The sequence below is a fragment of the Oncorhynchus gorbuscha genome, linkage group LG05, assembly GCF_021184085.1.
Source record: "Oncorhynchus gorbuscha isolate QuinsamMale2020 ecotype Even-year linkage group LG05, OgorEven_v1.0, whole genome shotgun sequence".
NCBI lineage: Eukaryota > Metazoa > Chordata > Actinopteri > Salmoniformes > Salmonidae > Oncorhynchus > Oncorhynchus gorbuscha.
Window position 1 is genome coordinate 23,143,926 of NC_060177.1, and position 22,472 is coordinate 23,166,397.

Consider the following 22,472-nt stretch of genomic DNA (forward strand, 5'->3'; position numbering starts at 1 on the left):
CAACCCATAAACATTAGGACCCCTGGAGCGCAAAGAGCACGTTATGACCTGTCTCTATGTAAACTCTCTATGTAAAGTCTCTATGTAAACTCTATGTAACGTCTCTACGTAACCTCTCTACGTAACCGCTCTACGTAACCTCTCTACGTAACCTCTCTACGTAAACTCTCTACGTAAACTCTCTATGTAAACTCTCTACGTAACGTCTCTATGTAAAAACTCTCTATTAGAGGTCGACCGATTATGATTTTTCAACGCCGATACCGATTATTGGAGGACAAAAAAGGCCGATATCGATTAATCGGCCGATTTTTTAAATGTATTTGTAATAATGACAATTACAAGAATACTGAATGAACACTTATTTTAACTTAATATAATACATCAATAAAATCCATTTAGCCTCAAATAAATAATGAAACATGTTCAATTTGGTTTAAATAATGCAAAAACAAAGTGTTGGAGAAGAAAGTAAAAGTGCAATATGTGCCATGTAAGAAAGCTAACGTTTAAGTTCCTTGCTCAGAACATATGAAAGCTGGTGGTTCCTTTCAACATGAGTCTTCAACATTCCCAGGTAAGAAGTTTTAGGTTGTAGTTATTATAGGAATTATAGGACTATTTCTCTCTATACCATTTGTATTTCATATACCTTTGACTATTGGATGTTCTTATAGGCACTTTAGTATTGCCAGTGTAACACTATAGCTTCCGTCCCTCTCCTCGCTCCTACCTTGGCTCGAACCAGGAACACAACGACAACAGCCACCCTCGAAGCAGTGTTACCCATGCAGAGCAAGGGAAACAATCACTCCAAGTCTCAGAGCGAGTGACGTTTGAAACGCTATTAGCGCGCACCCCGCTAACTAGCTAGACATTTCACATCACATCGTTACACCAGCCTAATCTCGGGAGTTGATAGGCTTGAAGTCATAAACAGCAGAGCTGCTGTCAAAACGCACGGAAGTGCTGTTTGAATAAATGCTTATGAGCCTGCTGGTGCCTACCATCGCTCAGTCAGACTCTGCTCTATCAAATCACAGATTTAATTATAACATAATAACACACAGAAATGCGAGCCTTAGGTCATTAATATGGTAGAATTTGGAAACTCTAATCGCCAAAACAAGACATTTATTCTTTCATTGAAATACGGAACCGTTCTGTATTTTATCTAACGGGTGGCATCCATCAGTCTAAATATTCCTGTTACATTGCACAACCTTCAATGTTATGTCATAATTACGTAAAATTCGGGCAAATTAGTTCGCAATGAGCCAGCCGGCCCAAACTGTTGCATATACCCTGACTCTGCGTGCAATGAACGCAAGAGAAGTGACACAATTTCCCCTGGTTAATATTGCCTGCTAACCTGGATTTCCTTTAGCTAAATATGCAGGTTTAAAAATATATACTTTGTGTATTGATTTTAAGAAATGCATTGGTGTTTATGGTTAGGTACACGTTGGAGCAACGACAGTCCTTTTTCACGAATGCACACTGCATCGATTATATGCAACACAGGACACACTAGATAAACTAGTAATATCGTCAACCATGTGTAGTTAACTAGTGATTATGATTGATTGATTATTTTTTATAAGATAAGTTTAATGCTAGCTAGCAACTTACTTTGGCTTCTTACTGCATTCGCGTAACAGGCGGGCTCCTCGTGAGGCAGGTGGTTAGAGCGTTGGACTAGTTAACCGTAAGGTTGCAAGATTGAATCCCTGAGCTGACAAGGTAAAAATCTGTCATTCTGCCCCTGAACAAGGCAGTTAACCCACCGTTCCTAGGCCGTCATTGAAAATAAGAATGTGTTTTAACTGACTTGCCTAGTTAAAAAAATATTAAATAAAGGTGTAAAAAAAAGAAAATAATAATAATTTAAAAAATTGGCAAAATAGGCATCCAAAATTACCGATTTCTGATTGTTATGAAAACTTGAAATCGGCCCTAATTAATCGGCCATTCCGATCAATCGGTCGACCTCTACTCCCTATGTAAACTCTCCATGCAACCTCTCTATGTAACCTCTATGTAATCTCTCTATGTAACCTCTCTCTTGTCCACTCGTGAGGGGTCAGTCAGATGACTCTGATTAACATGGGGTTAACAGACATACAGTACAAACATTGACCCTAACCTCGACAGCCTGAGGTGCAAGTGGGAAACGGAGAAATCGATTGAGAGATCGTTAAGCAGGGTGAGAGAGGGGGGGAAAAATAAAGGGATATGTCGGGTGAGAGAAGGAAAAGGAGAGACGTGGGAGAGGGTTAAGTAGGGATGAGCGAGGGGAAGGAGAAAGGGTTAAGAGGGGTTAAGAGTAAAGGTTGGGGGATAAGGCCCATTTGAGGCAAAGGTAGATGATTGATTGGACTACAATGGTGGATCCTACTGGGTGGTGGAGATGATGGGTAGGCTTAGAGAGATTGGGGGTGTACATTTTATTCCAGGGTTAGGTTTTCAGACTTTTTACCTGGGCTTTGCTCCTTTCATATTTACTTTTGATCCTAACAAACTCTCCAAGCCCTGCCGAAGTGGACTGTACCACAGGTTTAATTATTTTCACTTTGTCGTACATGTCAGATATGTGGAGTGAATGCAATGTGGTTTATCCTCTGTATTTTCAAAGTTATGTGCTTGCAGCATCATGTTATGGTTATGCTTGTCACCTGCAGGGACTGGGGAGTTTGTCAGAATCAAAAGAAATATGAAAGGAGCAAAGCCCAGATAAAAAGTTAGAGGAAACCCTGTCTCAGTCTTCTGAACACATAACCCTGGGATAGAGTTTTATATTACAGCAGGACAATTACACAAATTGTAATGCCGTATGTGTAATGCCAAAGACACACCAGAATGGCTTTGCAAGAGGTGTTGAGTGTTCCTGAATGGTCCAGTCTCAGTTCTAATATAAATTTGCTTGAAAATCAGACACAAGGTTTGAATATTGCTGTCCATCAATGACTTCCAACCAAATTTATTGAGCTTGAGCAAATTTGGAAAAAATACTATGGATATACAGTGGGGCAAAAAAGTATTTAGTCAGCCACCAATTGTGCAAGTTCTCCCACTTTAAAAGATGAGAGAGGCCTGTATTTTTCATCATAGGTACACTTCAACTATGACAGACAAAATGAGAGAAAAAAAATCCAGAAAATCACATTGTAGGATTTTTAAATGAATCTATTTGCAAATTATGTTGGAAAATAAGTATTTGGTCACCTACAAACAAGCATGTTTCTGACTCTCATAGACCTGTAACTTCTTCTTTAAGAGGCTCCTCTGTCCTCCACTCATTACCTGCATTAATGGCACCTGTTTGAACTTGTTATCAGTATAAAAGACACCTGTCCACAACCTCAAACAGTCACACTCCAAACTCCACTATGGCCAAGACCAAAGAGCTGTCAAAGGACACCAGAAACAAAATTGTAGACCTGCACCAGACTGGGAAGACTGAATCTGCAATAGGTAAGCAGCTTGGTTTGAAGAAATCAACTGTGGAAGCAATTATTAGGAAATGGAAGACATACAAGACCACTGATAATCTCCCTCGATCTGGGGCTCCACGCAAGATCTCACCCCGTGGGGTCAAAATGATCACAAGAACGGTGAGCAAAAATCCCAGAACCACACGGGGGGACCTAGTGAATGACCTGCAGAGAGCTGGGACCAAAGTAACAAAGCCTACCATCAGTAACACACTACGCCGCCAGGGACTCAAATCCTGCAGTGCCAGACGTGTCCCCCTGCTTAAGCCAGTACATGTCCAGGCCCGTCTGAAGCTTGCTAGAGAGCATTTGGATGATCCAGAAGAAGATTGGGAGAACGTCATATTCATTGAAACCAAAATATAACTTTTTGGTAAAAACTCAACTCGTTGTGTTTGGAGGACAAAGAATGCTGAGTTGCATCCAAAGAACACCATACCTACTGTGAAGCATGGGGGTGGAAACATCATGCTTTGGGGCTGTTTTTCTGCAAAGGGACCAGGACGACTGATCCGTGTAAAGGAAAGAATGAATGGGGCCATGTATCGTGAGATTTTGAGTGAAAACCTCCTTCAATCAGCAAGGGCATTGAACATGAAACGTGGCTGGGTCTTTCAGCATGACAATGATCCCAAACACACCGCCCGGGCAACGAAGGAGTGGCTTCGCAAGAAGCAAAGAAAATCTTTGGAGGGAGTTGAAAGTCCGTGTTGCCCAGCAACAGCCCCAAAACATCACTGCTCTAGAGGAGATCTGCATGGAGGAATGGGCCAAAATACCAGCAAAACCTTGTGAAGACTTACAGAAAATGTTTGACCTCTGTCATTGCCAACAAAGGGTATATAACAAAGTATTGAGATAAACTTTTGTTGTTGACCAAATACTTATTTTCCACCATAATTTGCAAATAAATTCATTAAAAATCCTACAATGTGATTTTCTGGATTTATTTCCCTCTCATTTTGTCTGTCATAGTTGAAGTGTACCTATGATGAAAAATACAGGCCTCTCTCATCTTTTTAAGTGGGAGAACTTGCACAATTGGTGGCTGAATAAATACTTTTTTGCCCCACTGTATGTTGCTCTAACATCTGTGCAAAGTTGGTAGATTCCTATTCCAAATGTTTTTTTCAGCTGTAATGGCTGACAAATGTGCTTCCACCACGTATTAACCCTGGGGTGTGAAGACATATGCAATCCAGACATCTTATTTTATTAATTTGGAAAATGTTCTATAATTTTTCTTTCACGTTGGAAGTGTAGAGTAGGTTGTGACCAATGGTAGAAAAACTATGTAATCTATTTTTGTATTTCATTTTAAGGCTGCAAAATTTGTAAACTGTGCAAAGGGTAAGTAGACCTTCACTAGGCATGGAATGTTGGAGGTGAACTAGCCTGGAATCCACACTGAACACTGCTCTACTGAATCAATGAATATTACTTATTGAACAGAAATACTCAGTGCGAATTTGAGGATAGAGGCGAATGGGTTAACGAGAAACAGTTTGCCCGGTTGGAAAGGTAATAATGCCAGTGGTCTAGAGTCCAAGGGGCTCTTACTTGTTTTGGCAGTCCTCCACCAGAGGGTTTTTAGCGTCGACTCGTTGTAACACCTCCCTCACACACTCCTCCAGCCACAGCAGGACCCCTCCCTCCCTCCACAGGGTGTGCGTCCGCCCCACGTACAGAGACACCAGTTCAGCCAGGGCAGGAGACTGCCTAGAAAGAGGGAAAGAGATGGGAGGAAGGAACAATTACATTTGTCACTCTAATACAATTTCATGCCAGTAAATGATGATTCAATTCCATTAGGCTGACTGACACAGAAGATGTGCATAAAGGGAAGACATGACAGACAGGAAGACATGATGCCTGGGTTGAAGCAGATGTTTTACCCCAACTGGCTTCTGGGTCCAAAGAAGTCATGTGACAATACAGCAGCGTCTGGCTGCACTGTGCACAGGTCCAACAGAGGCATCAACACTGGGGAACACAAACAAACAGATATCAGGCATTGGTCTCTTTTCTGTCTGTCTGTGTATGTTCTATATAAGCATCCATGGTGGAACACATTCTGATGGCTGTCCCTCTCAGGCCTGTGTGTGTGTGTGTGTGTTCTATATAAGCATCCATGGTGGAACACATTCTGATGGCTGTCCCTCTCAGGCCTGTGTGTGTGTGTGTGTTCTATATAAGCATCCATGGTGGAACACATTCTGATGGCTGTCCCTCTCAGGCCTGTGTGTGTGTGTGTGTTCTATATAAGCATCCATGGTGGAACACATTCTGATGGCTGTCCCTCTCAGGCCTGTGTGTGTGTGTGTGACTTTAACCTCCAGGGAACATGATGAGAGCGTCCTGCAGCAGCAGGTCAGCCTTGTGTTTGAGCCGTTCCCTCTCCTCTGACTCAGTCTGATCCTCCTGACTCAGGTGGAAGTGGCTCAGAGCCACAGAGAAGGCAAAGTTTGGCAACTGGGACAGGTTCCTGTGCACCTGGGAAACACACACACAGGAATCAGACAATTCACACACACACACACACACACACACACACACACACACACACACACACACACACACACACACACACACACACACACACACACACACACACACACACACACACACACACACACACACACACACACACACACACACACACACACACACACACACACACACACACACGGGTATGAGGTCACACACACAGGGAAAATCTGGCGCACACACTCGTCTCACCTCCCAATCCTGGTATAGCCGGAGGAGGAAGTTGTACTCTCGTGAGCGCAGGGAGAGGAAGTCTATGAGCAGTAGCATACAGAGGGGATCGCTGTCGGGGTCCAGACTTGGGAGAGAAAGGAGATGACGGAATAAAGCACACAACAGCTCCTCTTCTTCAATGAATACTTCATTCAGTTTCGCCTACATAACTTAGACCACATAACTATTATATAAATAAACATTACAGAAATAAAATAAATGGTTTCTTTATTAGAAGTGGACCCATGACAACCCGTGACCAGAATGGGTGCCATTGCTGGAAACACTCAATATCCTGGGGATCCTAAATACAGTGACACTATACATCATGTAAATGGAAGCACTGTGGAGGCACTGTGGAGGCACTGTGGAGGCACTGTGGAGGCACTGTGCTTTTACTGGTATTTCAAGCTTTATCCACTAGTGTTGCCGCAGGTAGAAAATCCTAGGAAATGTAATTTAATTGACACCGTCTCCAATCAATGTCTGGTTGTGCGTGTGATATTATTATTTACTATCATTTGGCAGGGAATTATATTTGTAGATCAGTGATTCTACACCTTATTTTGCTCAAGCTGATCCTCTCCAACAGACTTGGAAGTTGTAGCTAAAAATTGGTAAATTGGGTGCAGTTAAAGGGTTGATTAAATGAAACCAACCATTGAAATACACTGTATGTAATTCGGGGGGTAGTAGCCCCAACAGATTCAAACCCGGATCCAGCAACTATAAAATCAACACCTGTTGGCTTGACAGTCACTGGATCTGGGTTTGTGGATCTGCGTTTGAGTCCCGGTCGGGGCTACCCTCCAAATTCACTACATTGGTGTCAGAAGTGGGATGGTTCCCATGAGGCCATCCGAGTGGCATGTACTCGTGAGGGAGTTGGTATAGCTTGGGGACACGCTCTCCCGAAGGAAGGGGGTAGTGAAGCAACAATAACCCAACACTCAGCGAGCTCATCAAGAGGTTCGGGGTTCGGACCTCTTGGGAGTAACAGGTGAAGGGGTTGGCTTGGCAGTCGCTGGACCCGGGTTCGAGTCCCATTCAGATATTGATTGGAGACAGCTTGTGTCAATTAAACAACATTTACTATGGTTTTCTACCTCCCAACACTATTGGATAACACTGGAAATATCGGTAAAAGCACAGTGCGTCCATTTCCGCAACAAAAAGCAGGGCCCTCTATGTGGTATATGACAGAGCTGCTGCGGGCGGCAGGGCCGTTCATCTGGTATTCCTATCAGTCATCTACTGAAGCAGAGATAAGGTCCTCCTAATCATAACACAGCAGGCCTGAGAGGGACAGCCGTCACAACGTGTTCCACCGTGGATGCTTATACAGAGCAGACACACACCACCATGAGGGGAGGAAGCCAGTGTTTGACGGAAATCAGAATACAAATCAGTATACAAAACAGTAGAAACACCTTGCTAATATTGAGTTGCACCCGCTTTTGCTGAAAGTGTTCCACAGGGATGCTGGCCCATGTTGACTCCAATGCTTCCCACAGTTTTGTCAAGTTGGCTAGATGTCATTTGGGTGTTGGACCATTCTTGATACACATAGGAAACTGTTGAACGTGAAAAACCCAGCAGTGTTGCAGTTCTTCACACACTCAAACAGGCGCACCTGGCACCTACTACGATACCCCATTCAAAGGCACTTAAATATATTGTCTTGCCCATTCACCCTCTGAATGGCACACACACAAGTCATGTCTCAATTGTCTCAAGGCTTAAAAATCATTATTTAACCTGTCTAATCCCCTACAATAAATGACATCAATAAGGGGTCATAGCTTTCACCTGGTCAGTCTATGTCATGGAAAGAGCAGGTGTTCATAATGTTTTGTACACCATGACCACCACATCCTAGATAACATAAAGGCTAAAGGCCTAAGACACAGGGCGAAGGCATGCGAATGTGTAATAATAGTGTGTGGCCTGTCCCATGGGTGTTGTTCTGTCATACTGCTTAGACAGGTTTATGACAAGTAATGGAATGCAGTCACCCTGGTCCATTTAGAAGAGTCATTCCTGGGTACGATATGGACATCTGACTCAGGTTTTATGTCTGTTTAGTTGATGTGAAGTGTGGTAAGACCTTTATTATTATAATATATGAGAAGGAATATTTTTAAGAGGAAATCTTAGATAACAATTGGGATCGGGCACATATTAGCACACAGATTTGTGCCATTTAATAAACTACCAATATCACATAATTAATATATTTAATTTAACTGATTGAACAATCTGTTTTATACACACACACACACACACACACACACACACACACACACACACACACACACACACACACACACACACACACACACACACACACACACACACACACACACACACACACACACACACACACACACACACACACACACACACACAAAACACTACCAAAAGTATGTGAATACCTGCTTGTCAAACATCCCATTCCAATATCATGGGAATTAATATGGAGTTGGTCCCCCCTTCACTGTTATAACAGCCTCTACTCTTCTAAGAAGGCTTTCCACTAGATGTTGGAACATTGCTGCAGGGACTTGCTTCCATTCAGCCACAAGAGCATTAGTAAGATTGTACACTGATGTTGGGCTATTAGTCCTGGCTCGCAGTCAGCGTTCCAATTCATCCCAAAGGTATTCGATGGAGTTGAGGTCAGGGCTTTGTGCAGGTCAGTCAAGTTCTTCCACACCGATCTCGACAAACCATTTACGTAAGGACCTCGCTTTGTGTACAGGGATATTGTCATGCTGAAACAGGAAAGGGCCTTCCCCAAACTGTTGCCACAAAGTTGGAAGCAAGTTAAGATTTCCCTTCACTGGAACGAAGCGGCCTAGCCCGAACCATGAAAAACAACACCAGACCATTATTCCTCCTTCCCCAAACTTTACAGTGGGCACTATGCATTGGTGCAGGTAGCCTTCTCCTGGCATCCGCCAAACCCAGATTTGTCTGTTGGACTGCCAAATGGTAAAGCATGATTCATCACTCCGGAGAAAAGCATTTCCACTGCTCCAATGGCATGAGCTTTACTCCACTCCAGCCGACGCTTGGCATTGCACATGATGATCTTATGCTTGTGTGTGGCTGCTCTGCTATGGAAACCCATAGCAGTTTCAGCACTTGGCGGACCTGTTCTGTGAGCTTGTGTGGCCTACCACTTTGAGTCTGAGCTGTTAACATTTCCACTTCACAAGAACAGCACTTACAGTTGACTGGGGCCACTCTAGCAGGGCAGAAATGTTATAAACTGACTTGTTGGAAAAGTGGCATCCTATGACAGTGTCATGTTGAAGTCACTGAGCTCTTCAGTAAGGCCATTCTACTGTCAATGTTTGTCTATGGAGATTGCATGGCGGTGTGCTCAATTTTATACACCTGTTGCAACATGCAACAATTTCAAAGATTTCACTGGGTTGCAGTTCATATAAGGAAATCAGTCAATTGAAATAAATGTATTAGGACCTAATCTACATACATTTAAAAAAAATGTTTTTTTATAAATCCACACACTTTTTGTCTTTATCTGCACTATTAATCTTTCTTGTGCAAATAAATAAAAACAGTCCATCGCTATACTTCTTTCCATTATGCGATTCACACCTTCCCTCTACCCCAGACACCTGGGGTGCACACTGTGCGCACACATACACACACAGTCTCCCATGTACCTCAGGATGAGTCTGCAGTACTCCAGGGCTGTCCGGGGGCATCCCCTCCTCTCCAGGAACATCATGTGCTTATAAACAGCCAAGTAGAATGCCCTGCAGAGAGGATAAATATACAGACAAAGGATCATAAACCCTGTAAAATTATAAATTCAATGGAAATTTAAGAGAAAGACCCTTGCATAACAGCGTTTGTGGATTGACCTGTATAGCAGAGATGTATTATCTAACCTGTTTTCTGGTCGCAGGTAGTCCAGTCTGCTGGTTCCTGATGTCAGGCTGCACACAGGGTGGAATGCACACTCAAAGCTGTACAGGGCGCGCTCTGAAACACACACACACACACACACACACACACACACACACACACACACACACACACACACACACACACACACACACACACACACACACACACACACACACACACACACACACACACACACACACACACACACACACAACACACACACACACACACACACACCTATCATCTAAAAATCCATAGCTGCTTTAATCAGTTGATTTGAGTGTGTGGTATAGATATTGTGTATGAAATAACCTATTAAACATGTACTGCCCAGAGGACACCGATGTTTATCAAGAATAATGTTGCATAAACTTATTCCAACTATTTATCTGGGACCTAGATTCAATTGTATACCAAAGGGAAACATACCAAAGGGGTCTCATGACACATTTACAAACCTTGAGCAAGAGGATACAGCAGAGAGGATCCCCAACTAACCAATCAGAGCTTTGAGAATGACCCTCCTTGCCAACCAGAGCAAAGACTGGAGTCCTACTCACCAATCAGGTCCCTGATACTCACCGATTAGGTCCCTGGCCATTTCCTGGTCCTCCTGTATGCGGCAGACATCAGAGAGCTGCAGCAGGGAGTCAATGTGGTAGGGATTCATCTGTAGCAGGGCCTGGGGAGAGGGTAGGGTTGGGTGGACACGGCAGGGGTGGAGAATACAGTGGGAGAGGGTAGGGTGGGGTGGACAGGGCGGGGGAGACAGGGAGGGGGTGGGGAAGACAGTGGGAGAGGGAGACAGGGTGAGGGAGACAGGGAGGGGGTGGGGTGGACAAGGGAGTTTGAGGTAGACAGGGGGAGGGTGGGGGAGAAAGGGAGAGGGAGGGGGAGACAGGGAGAGGGGGTGTTGTGGAGACGGGGAGGTTGGGGAGAGCAGGGGGACATGGGGGAGGGATGGGGAAACAGGGAGAGGGTAGGGGAGCCGGGAGGGTGAAGGAGATGGGGGAGAAGGGGAGGTTGGGATGAACAGGGGCAGGGTGGGAAGAATGGTGGGGGGACAGGTGGGGAAGACAGGGAGACGGGTGGGGGAGTTATGGGGGGCACAGGGGGGAGGATCACCGTTTGTCTAAACATTAGAAACAATGTATGTCCACAACCTGAAATTTAAACTGAATTTACCTCTAGTTTCTCATGCCGTGACCTATAATCTTAGTCAGGATTTATCTAGAATCTAAATTCATGCATATCAATTGTCCTAGATATTTGAGACATGCATCACGGCTTTGCTGATGAATCTCCCTGAGACCGTGGGTGTAGCCTTACCACAATGTTGTTGGGATCCATGGACTCCACTGAGTCCAGGAATTTGAACTGAATCTGCTGGTAGTCTCGGCTGTGCTCGAAGGTGAAGTACTGTAGACCATCCCTGGACTCCAGTAGGGTCATTGAGATACCTGAGGGAGGAAATATTACGAACAGTAATATTCTATGTGAGTTACTTGCAATGACGTATATAAACCCTGGATTACTGATGCTATGTATTGCCCATTCAGAGGCTAAGTTTCTACAACTGGGTCCTGGACTTCCTGAACGGCCGGCCCTAGGTGGTGAAGGTAGGAAACAACACTTCGCTAATCCTCAACACTGGGGCCCCACAAGGGTGCGTACACAGCCCCCTCCTGTACTCCCTGTTCACCCATGACTGCGTGGCCATGCACACCTCTAACTCAATCATCAAGTTTGCGGACGACACAACAGCAGTAGGCTTGATTACAAACAGTGACGAGACAGCTTACAGGGAGGAGGTGAGGGCTCTGGGAGTATGGTGCCAGGATAATAATCTCTCACTCAACAAAACAAAAGCAGCTGATCATGGACTCCAGGAAACAGCAGAGAGAGCGCCCCCCCTATCCACAGAGAGGACCGCAGTGGTAAAGGTGGAAAGCTTCAAGTTCCTCGGAATACACATCACTGACAAACTGAAATGGTCCACCTACACAGGCAGTGTGGTGAAGAAGGCACAACAGCACCTCTTCAACCTCAGGAGGGTGAAGAAATTTGGCTTGGCACCTAAAACTTTTACAGATGCACAATTGAGAGCATCCCGTCGGGCTGTATCACCGCCTACTACGGCAACTACACCGCCCGCAACCTCAGGGCTCTCCAAAGGGTGGTGCGGTCTGCCCAATGCATCACCGGGGGCAAACGACCTGCCCTCCAGGACACCTACAGCACACAATGTCACAGGAAGGCTAAAAAGATCATCATGGACAACAACCACCTGAGCCACGGCCAGTTCACCCCTCTATCATCCAGAAGGCGAAGTCAGTACAGGTGCATCAAAGCTGGGACCGATAGACTGAAAACATCTTTAATCTCAAGGCCATCAGACTGTTAAATAGCCATCACTAGCACATTAGATGCTGCTGCCTATATACATAGACTTGAAATCACTGGCCACTTTAATAATGTTTACATATTTTGCATTACTAATCTCATATGTATATACTGTATTCTATTCTACTGTATCTTAGTCTATGCCGCTCTGACATTTCTATATTCTTAATTCCATTCCTTTAATTTGTTTGTATTGTTGTGAAATTGTTATATATACACTTGTTAGATATTATTACACTGTTGGAGCTAGAAACACAAGCATTTCGCTACACCTGCAATAACATCTGCTAAACATGTGTATGTGACCAATAAAATGTGATTTGAAGCCACCAGTCAGCCATATTGGCCTTCCCTAGTAGGAGCAGTCCTCCACAGGAATGAATGGAATTCTACACTATTTCAATTAAAAGGCCAGAATTACATGTATTTAAATATTTGGTTGTTGTAGTGGAGACAGTAACATTAGTACCCTAAATAAAATGCTTTAAGGAAAATGTTATATATTTTTTACATTTTTATGTATTAGCTCACATAATACAACTTAAAAGTATGCATTAAAGTGTCTGTATTAGAATAAATCAGAAACGAATATAGACAATAATAAATGCATTTCTATAGCTTCCAAAATCCAACATTTTTACAATTGAGGAGGAGTACCAAGATGGCTGCGCGGTGACTTCAATACAGTCAATACAAGACTTCAATACAAGTCAATTTGATATAGATATACAGTGCATTCGGAAAGTATTCAGACCCCTTGACTTTTTCCATATTTTGTTACATTACAGACTCATCAATCTACACACAATACCACATAATGACAAAGCAAAAACAGGGTTTTAGAAATATCACATTTACATAAGTATTCAGACCCTTTACTCAGTACTTTGTTGAAGCACATTTGGCAGCGATTACAGCCGAGTCTTCTAGGGTATGATGCTACAAGCTTGGTACACCTGTATTTGGGGAGTTTCTCCCATTCTTCTCTGCAGATCCTCTCAAGCTCTGTCAAGTTGGATGGGGAGCGTCGCTGCACAGCTAATTTCAGGTCTCTCCAGAAAAGTTTGATTGGGTTCAAGTCCAGGCTCTGGCTGGGCCACTACAGGACATTCAGAGACTTGTCCCGAAGCCACTCCTGTGGTGTCTTGTCTGTGTGCTTATGGTCGTTGACCTGTTAGAAGGTGAACCTTCACCCTAGTCTGAGGTCCTGAGTGCTCTGGAGCTTCAAGGATCTCTCTGTACTTTGCTCCGTTCATTTTTCTGGTGGCTAGCCTTCCAGTACCTGCCACTGAAAAACATCCCCACAGCATGATGCTACCACCAGAATGCTTCACCATAGGAATGGTGCCAGGTTTCCTCCAGACATGACACTTGGCATTCAGGCCAATCTTAGTTTCATCAGACCAGAGAATCTTGTTTCTCATGGACTGAGAGTCTTTAGTTGGCTTTTGGCAAACTCCAAGTGGGCTATCATGTACTTCCATTTGGCCACTCTACCATAAAAGCCTTATTGTAGAAATGTTTTGGTACCCTTCCCCAGATCTGTGCCTCGACACAATCCTGTCTCTGAGCTCTACGGACAATTCCTTCATCCCCATGACTTGGTTTTTGCTCTGACATGCAGTCAACTGTGGGACCTTATATAGACAGGTGTGTGCCTTTCCAAATCATGTCCTATCAATTGAATTTACCACAGATGAATTCCAATCATGTAGAAACATCTCAAGGATTATCGATGGAAACAGGATGCACCTGAGCTCAATTTCGAGTCTCATAGCAAAGGGTCTGAATACTTATGTGAATAAGGTATTTCTGTCTTTGATCTTCAATAAATTTCTAAAAATCTGTTTTCGCTTTTTCATTATGGGGTATTGTGTGAAGATTGACGAGAAAAAGGTTGTAACGTAACAAAATGTGGAAAAAGTCAAGGGGTCGGAATACTTTCCGAATGAACTGTAGATATTTAAGTGGAATAAACATTGCAATCTGTACAGTATAGCACCCTAGAATTTGAATGAACACACTTTGGGCTAAGGAGAAGTGGATTCAGAGGGAAGCATTTCATGGTGACACAGCAGTCATGGTGTACCACATACAAACTAAGGCATCGAGACTACTCAAAAAAAAAAAAAAAAAAAAAAATGACCCATCTATATTTTGGGAGGGAAATGATATTTCCCAGACCAAATCTCCAGTCAGGTGATTGCATAAGACTTGAGTTTGGGGGAGCTTTAACACCCTGAGGAGTAGCTAACACTGACATAACAGAGACTCTGATTCTTCTTCAACTTCAGCTCTGGGTTAAACAGCCCAGTATCCCACAACATCAGGGGCACTATGGACCCAAACATCAATGGAGTCTTTCCCAAACATCAATAGAGTCTTTGAGCCAGAGGGCTAGGCAGCATTTGATTAATGACATGTGGTGATTGGACTGTTTTTTTTAACAAGACGTCATAGGGCAATGTTTAAAGCCACAGAACACAGCCTTTAGTGTGATCCTACCCAGAAAAGCTGTCTCTGTCAACAAGGCTTCAGGCTGCCCACTGCTGTTAACATGCACTTTCTTCTGCTGCAACTCTTGATTGGTTACATGCTATCCAAACTGAACCAGGATTCTTAGAGTCCGATTAAATTTAGCATAATTGATTAAATCCTAATAAATAGAAACTGGCCATTCAAAATGTATTTCAGAGAACTGGAGCTACACTATAGTGTGTCTGGCCCTTAAATGTACATTACACAGAGAGCTCATTTCAAAAACATGCCCGTCAATCACTCCTAGCTCAAAGCAGAGGAGAGACTGGCTGCATCACTACTTGTCTTTGTGAGAGGTATGGATGTGTTGAAAGCCCCAAACTGTCTGTTCAACAGCTAACACAGCTCAGATACCTACACATATCCTACAAGACATGCCACCAGGGGTCTCTTCACAGTCCCTAAGGCAGGGGTCTCCAACCCTGTTCCTGGAGATGTTTTTTTATTTTTTTTAACCTTTATTTAACCAGGCAAGTCAGTTAAGAACATATTCTTATTTTCAATGACGGCCTGGGAACAGTGGGTTAACTGCCTGTTCAGGGGCAGAACGACAGATTTGTACCTTGTCAGCTCGGGGGTTTGAACTCGCAACCTTCCGGTTACTAGTCCAACGCTCTAACCACTAGGCTACGCTGCCGAGATCTACCCTCCTGTAGGTTTTCATTCCAACTCCAGTTGTAAATAAGCTGGTTCAGTTTACCAACCAGCTAATTATTAGAATCAGGTGTACTAGATTAGGGTTGGAGTGAAAACCTGCAAGACGTTAGCTCTCCAGGAACAGGGTTGTAGAGTCGTGCATTAAGTTCAGAACAGAGGTTGGGAAACGCACAGTACTTCATAGAGCCAAGACTACATTGAACTCTCTCACATCAGGTAACCCAAACTAGCAGGAAAATCATATTTCAAAAACATAAAACAACACCTCACAGCACAACGTGGACTGCGAAGAGACACACACACACACATTGTAATATTGTATTATTGGGGTTATATCCTTCCTGTTTGGCCCTGTCTGGGGGTGTCATCGGATGGGGCCACAGTGTCTCCTGACCCCTTCTGTCTCAGCCTCCAGTATTTATGCTGCAGTAGTTTATGTGTCGGGGGGCTAGGGTCAGTTTGTTATATCTGGAGTACTTCTCCTGTCCTATCCGGTGTCCTGTGTGAATTTAAGTATGCTCTCTCTAATTCTCTCTTTCTTTCACTCTCTTGGAGGACCTGAGCCCTAGGACCATGCCTCAGGACTACCTGACATGATGACTCCTTGCTGTCCCCAGTCCACCTGGCCGTGCTGCTGCTCCAGTTTCAACTGTTTTGCCTGTGATTATTATTATTTGACCATGCTGGTCATTTATGAACATTTGAACATCTTGGCCATGTTCTGTTATTATCTGGCCACCCCTCATAGCCTGGTTCATCTCTAGGCTTCTTCCTAGGTTTTGGCCTTTCCAGGGAGTTTTTCCTAGCCAACGTGCTTCAACGCCTGCATTGCTTACCGTTTCGGGTTTTAGGCTGGGTTTCTGTACAGCACTTTGAGATAACAGCTGATGTACAAAGGGCTATATAAATACATTTGATTATTTTGGGGGGGGATATATGGATGATGATATACTACAGGTCAGGCCCTATTGGTCACGTGCATGCGAAGCATAGATGTGTCACTTAGAGATAGAAAGGGTTGAGGGAATAGGGAATGTTTTTCCAAAACAAATGAGGGATTTCTGTAACATAACTTTTCAGTCAGAAATGGCTTCAGCAACACACTGTTGATGTGTGTCTTTTGTGTGTTTTAAATATTTCATGAAACAGTTGGCTTAAAGCATCAGACAAGCTCAGTGCATATAGTTGATTTGATTAAAACACATAAGATGTGTCTATGATATATATATATATACTGCTAAAAAAAACAAAGGGAACACTTTAACAACACAATGTAACTCCAAGTCAATCACACGTCTGTGAAATCAAATTGTCCACTTAGGAAGCAACACTGATTGACAATACATTTCACATGCTGTTGTGCAAATGGAATAGACAACAGGTGGAAATTATAGGCAATTAGCAAAACACCCCCAATAAAGGAGTGGTTCTGCAGATGGTGATCACAGACCACTTCTCAGTTCCTATGCTTCCTGGCTGATGTTTTGGTCACTTTTGAATGCTGGCTGTGCTTTCACTCTAGTGGTAGCATGAGATGGAGTCTACAACCCACACAAGTGGCTCAGGTAGTGCAGCTCATCCAGGATGATGTCAGCGTAGTGTCCAGAGCATGGAGGCGCTACCAGGAGACAGGCCAGAACATCAGGAGACGTGGAGGAGGCCGTAGGAGGGCAACAACCCAGCAGCAGGACCGCTACCTCCACCTTTGTGCAAGGAGGAGCAGGAGAGGCACTGCCAGAGCCCTGCAAAATTACCTCCAGCAGGCCACAAATGTGCATGTGTCTACTCAAACGGTCAGAAACAGACTCCATGAGGGTGGTATGAGGGCCCAACGTCCACAGGTGGGGGTTGTGCTTACAGCCCAACACCGTGCAGGACGTTTGGCATTTGCCAGAGAACACCAAGATTGGCAAATTCGCCACTGGCGCCCTGTGCTCTTCACAGATGAAAGCAGGATTACACTGAGCACATGTGACAGAAGTCACAGAGTCTGGAGACGCCGTGGAGAACGTTCTGCTGCCTGCAACATCCTCCAGCATGACCGGTTTGGCGGTGAGTCAGTCATGGTGTGGAGTGGCATTTCTTTGGGGGGCCGCACAGCCCTCCATGTGCTCGCCAGAGGTAGCTTGACTGCCATTAGGTACCGAGATGAGATCCTCAGACCCCTTGTGAGACCATATGCTGGTGCGGTTGGCCCTGGGTTCCTCCTAATGCAAGACAATGATAGACCTCATGTGGCTGGGGTGTGTCAGCAGTTCCTGCAAGAGGAAGGCATTGATGCTATGGACTGGCCCGCCCGTTCCCCAGACCTGAATCCAATTGAGCACATCTGGGACATCATGTCTCGCTCCATCCACCAACGCCACGTTGCACCACAGACTGTCCAGGAGTTGGCGGATGCTTTAGTCCAGGTCTGGGAGGAGATCCCTCAGGAGACCATCCGCCACCTCATCAGGAGCATGCCCAGGCATTGTAGGGAGGTCATACAGGCACGGGGAGGCCACACACACTACTGAGCCTCATTTTGACTTGTTTTAAGGTCATTACATCAAAGTTGGATCAGCCTGTAGTGTGGTTTTCCACTTTAAGTTTGAGTGTGACTCCAAATCCAGACCTCCATGGGTTGATAAATTTGATTTCCATTGATAATTTTTGTGTGACTTTGTTGTCAGCACATTAAACTATGTAAATAAAAAAGTATTTAATAAGAATATTTCATTCATTCACATCTAGGATGTGTTATTTTAGTGTTCCCTTTATTTTTTTGAGCAGTGTATATTTTAACATTTATTTAACTAGGTACTTCAGTTAAGAACAAATTCTTATTTACAATGACGGCCTTGTGCACCGCCCTATGGGACTCCCAATCAAGGCCGGTTGTGATACAGCCTGGATTTGAACCGGGGTGTCTGTAGTGATGACTCTAGCACTGAGATGCAGTGCCTTAGACCGCTGCATACTCAGGAGCCCAAAATATATGGATAAATGCACGTTTTCAAATTTCGACCAATCGATTTGTCGAAAGAACAGACGACTCTTGGTCGACCGATGTTTTGTGACTGTCACGGGAGATACTTAATTACATTTGCATCCACATAAATATTTCCATGAAATGTTGCATAAATGGTATACAGTGGGTCAAAAAAGTATTTAGTCAGCCACCAATTGTGCAAGTTCTCCCACTTAAAAAGATGAGAGAGGCCTGTATTTTTTATTATAGGTACACTTCAACTATGACAGACAAAATGAGGAAAAAAAATCCAGAAAATCACATTGTTGGATTTTTAATGAATGTATTTGCAAATTATGGTGGAAAATAAGTATTTTGTCAACAACAAAAGTTGATCTCAATACTTTGTTATATACCCTTTGTTGGCAATGAATACTTTTTTGCCCCACTGTATATTCACAAGCATTCAGCATTCTGAGCGATGCCTGAGTGTGAGAGGTTGAGTGTAGGTCTGACCTGGGCGACTGAAGCGTGGCCAGGTGTCTTTAGGGATGGTCATCCAGGTGCTGCGATGGAACTGTCTCTGTCTCTGACGAGGTCTGAGGAAAGAATGAAGAGATGGCCTTACATTTACATTACATTTAAGTCATTTAGCAGACGCTCTTATCCAGAGCGACTTACACTGTAACCTTTAATAGTAGTAGTCCCACTGATAAGGAGTTCTGTGAAGATCTTACCTTTGATCTCCAAGAACTGCTCGAGCTCCAAAGTATCTCTTCAACTCCGTCTCAGGATTCAGGTTCCTAACAAACAAAAGAGGGTAAGTCCCAGTAAAATCTGTCACTGATAAATGACTGCCATAAATGATGTTTATTCTGATTGGATGACGTTACCCCACTGAGAGTCCTGATGTTGTGCTGTGCTGTGCACCTACTCACCTGTGTTCCACATAGAGCACAGGCCTGTTGTCGGAGCCTCCACAGCCCTCACTTTGCAGGGTCAGTCCATTAGACTGCTCTATGGTCTCCAGCAACGCGTCAATGTCATCCACAGCTCCCTCCTGACAACCACACATAAGACAGAGCCTATGTGACCGAGTGAGATGGCGTCAGGGCAGCACCCCCATAGCCTCAATACACAATAAATACACAATAAATGCTGCTAAAGCACTTAATATGTGCACAACAGTGGTTAATATGGCAATGTGCACAACAGTGCCCTCACATTGGGGGACATATGTGGAAGACAGAAATTAAAACTAGAGGCTCCCACGCTGAGGTCTGTCCAACGCTGGTCCGACCAAGCTGACTCCACACTCCAAGACTGCTTCCATCACGTGGACTGGGATATGTTTCGTATTGCGTCAGATAACAACATTGACGAATACGCTGATTCGGTGTGCGAGTTCATTAGAACGTGCGTTGAAGATGTCGTTCCCATAGCAACGATTAAAACATTCCCTAACCAGAAACCGTGGATTGATGGCAGCATTCGCGTGAAACTGAAAGCGCGAACCACTGCTTTTAATCAGGGCAAGGTGTCTGGTAACATGACCGAATACAAACAGTGCAGCTATTCCCTCCGCAAGGCTATCAAACAAGCTAAGCGTCAGTACAGAGACAAAGTAGAATCTCAATTCAACGGCTCAGACACAAGAGGCATGTGGCAGGGTCTACAGTCAATCACGGACTACAGGAAGAAATCCAGCCCAGTCACGGACCAGGATGTCTTGCTCCCAGGCAGACTAAATAACTTTTTTGCCCGCTTTGAGGACAATACAGTGCCACTGACACGGCCTGCAACGAAAACATGCGGCCTCTCCTTCACTGCAGCCGAGGTGAGTAAGACATTTAAACGTGTTAAACCTCGCAAGGCTGCAGGCCCAGACGGCATCCCCAGCCGCGCCCTCAGAGCATGCGCAGACCAGCTGGCCGGTGTGTTTACTGATATATTAAATCAATCCCTATACCAGTCTGCTGTTCCCACATGCTTCAAGAGGGCCACCATTGTTCCTGTTCCCAAGAAAGCTAAGGTAACTGAACTAAACGACTACCGCCCCATAGCACTCACTTCCGTCATCATGAAGTGCTTTGAGAGACTAGTCAAGGACCATATCACCTCCACCCTACCTGACACCCTAGACCCACTCCAATTTGCTTACCGCCCAAATAGGTCCACAGACGATGCAATCTCAACCACACTGCACACTGCCCTAACCCATCTGGACAAGAGGAATACCTATGTGAGAATGCTGTTCATCGACTGCAGCTCGGCATTCAACACCATAGTACCCTCCAAGCTCGTCATCAAGCTTGAGACCCTGGGTCTCGACCCCGCCCTGTGCAACTGGGTACTGGACTTCCTGATGGGCCGCCCCCAGGTGGTGAGGGTAGGTAACAACATCTCCTCCCCTCTGATCCTCAACACTGGGGCCCCACAAGGGTGCGTTCTGAGCCCTCTCCTGTACTCCCTGTTCACCCACGACTGCGTGGCCACGCACACCTCCAACTCAATCATCAAGTTTGCGGACGACACAACAGTGGTAGGCTTGATTACCAACAACGACGAGACGGCCTACAGGGAGGAGGTGAGGGCCCTCGGAGTGTGGTGTCAGGAAAATAACCTCACACTCAACGTCAATAAAACTAAGGAGATGATTGTGGACTTCAGGAAACAGCAGAGTGAACACCCCCCTATCCACATCGATGGAACAGTAGTGGAGAGGGTAGCAAGTTTTAAGTTCCTCGGCATACACATCACAGACAAACTGAATTGGTCAACTCACACAGACAGCATCGTGAAGAAGGTGCAGCAGCGCCTCTTCAACCTCAGGAGGCTGAAGAAATTTGGCTTGTCACCAAAAGCACTCACAAACTTCTGCAGATGCACAATCGAGAGCATCCTGGCGGGCTGTATCACCGCCTGGTACGGCAACTGCTCCGCCCTCAACTGTAAGGTTCTCCAGAGGGTAGTGAGGTCTGCACAACGCATCACCGGGGGCAAACTACCTGCCCTCCAGGACACCTACACCACCCGATGTTACAGGAAGGCCATAAAGATCATCAAGGACATCAACCACCCGAGCCACTGCCTGTTCACCCCGCTATCATCCAGAAGGCGAGGTCAGTACAGGTGCTTCAAAGCTGGGACCGAGAGACTGAAAAACAGCTTCTATCTCAAGGCCATCAGACTGTTAAACAGCCACCACTAACATTGAGTGGCCGCTGCCAACACACTGACACAACTCCAGCCACTTTAATAATGGGAATTGATGGGAATGATGTAAATATATCACTAGCCACTTTAAACAATGCTACCTTATATAATAAATGTTAGTTACCCTACATTATTCATCTCATATGCATACGTATATACTGTACTCTATATCATCGACTGCATCCTTATGTAATACATGTATCACTAGCCACTTTAACTATGCCACTTTGTTTACATACTAATCTTATATGTATATACTGTACTCGATACCATCTACTGTATCTTGCCTATGCTGCTCTGTACCATCACTCATTCATATATCCTTATGTACATATTCTTTATCCCCTTACACTGTGTATAAGACAGTAGTTTAGGAATTGTTAGTTAGATTACTTGTTGGTTATTACTGCATTGTCAGAACTAGAAGCACAAGCATTTCGCTACACTAGCAGTAACATCTGCTAATCATGTGTATGTGACAAATCACATTTGATTTGATTTTGAAGTGATTT

The 22,472-nt window shown here is 44.5% G+C and overlaps 1 protein-coding gene across 1 annotated transcript in view; it reads right to left on the reverse strand.

The window, feature by feature from the left end:
- Positions 1–22,472, reverse strand: part of LOC124035678 (transcription factor 25-like) — a 38,885-nt gene that overhangs the window by 15,228 nt on the left and 1,185 nt on the right. Inside the window, exons 4-14 of the mRNA XM_046349259.1 lie at positions 19,683–19,804; positions 19,482–19,547; positions 19,261–19,343; positions 11,526–11,656; positions 10,779–10,878; positions 10,178–10,271; positions 9,950–10,042; positions 6,234–6,339; positions 5,828–5,987; positions 5,390–5,477; positions 5,055–5,213 (exon numbers count right to left, since the gene is read on the reverse strand). Coding sequence (XP_046205215.1) covers positions 5,055–5,213; positions 5,390–5,477; positions 5,828–5,987; positions 6,234–6,339; positions 9,950–10,042; positions 10,178–10,271; positions 10,779–10,878; positions 11,526–11,656; positions 19,261–19,343; positions 19,482–19,547; positions 19,683–19,804 — 1,202 coding nt within the window. The remainder of the gene's footprint in view (positions 1–5,054; positions 5,214–5,389; positions 5,478–5,827; positions 5,988–6,233; positions 6,340–9,949; positions 10,043–10,177; positions 10,272–10,778; positions 10,879–11,525; positions 11,657–19,260; positions 19,344–19,481; positions 19,548–19,682; positions 19,805–22,472) is intronic.